At 66.8% G+C, this 325-nt stretch overlaps 1 protein-coding gene across 1 annotated transcript in view; it reads left to right on the top strand.

The window, feature by feature from the left end:
* LOC104499503 (endothelin-converting enzyme 2-like) overlaps positions 1–258 on the top strand; it is a 713-nt gene extending 455 nt beyond the window's left edge. Inside the window, exon 3 of the mRNA XM_010143012.1 lies at positions 82–258. Coding sequence (XP_010141314.1) covers positions 82–258 — 177 coding nt within the window. The remainder of the gene's footprint in view (positions 1–81) is intronic.
* Positions 259–325: the final 67 nt, after the last annotated feature.

The raw sequence follows: 325 nt of genomic DNA, 5'->3' as shown, positions 1-325 counted from the left end.
CTTTCCCTTCCCAGCCCCTCGGAGCCACCCCGCAGTCCCCCATCTGCCCCAGGGTCCCTGAGGCTGTTCCCACTCCGGCAGGTGTGGTGCTCTGTCCGGACACCAGAGAGCTCCCACGAAGGGCTGGTGACCGACCCCCACAGCCCTGACAAGTACCGTGTCATTGGCACCCTCAGCAACTCCCGGGACTTTGTCGAACACTTTGGCTGCCCCCTGGGCTCCCCCATGAACCCCGGCAAGCACTGTGAGGTGTGGTAGGGACGGGGAGGGTGCTGGGGACAGAGGGGACAACGCTCTGCTGCGCCCCCCACCCCACTCCAGCCCT

The sequence above is a fragment of the Buceros rhinoceros genome, unplaced genomic scaffold, assembly GCF_000710305.1.
Source record: "Buceros rhinoceros silvestris isolate BGI_N320 unplaced genomic scaffold, ASM71030v1 scaffold35449, whole genome shotgun sequence".
In the NCBI taxonomy this organism is placed as follows: Eukaryota; Metazoa; Chordata; class Aves; order Bucerotiformes; family Bucerotidae; genus Buceros; species Buceros rhinoceros.
Note: the sequence above shows the minus strand (reverse complement) of the source record. Positions and strands in the feature narration are given on the sequence as shown.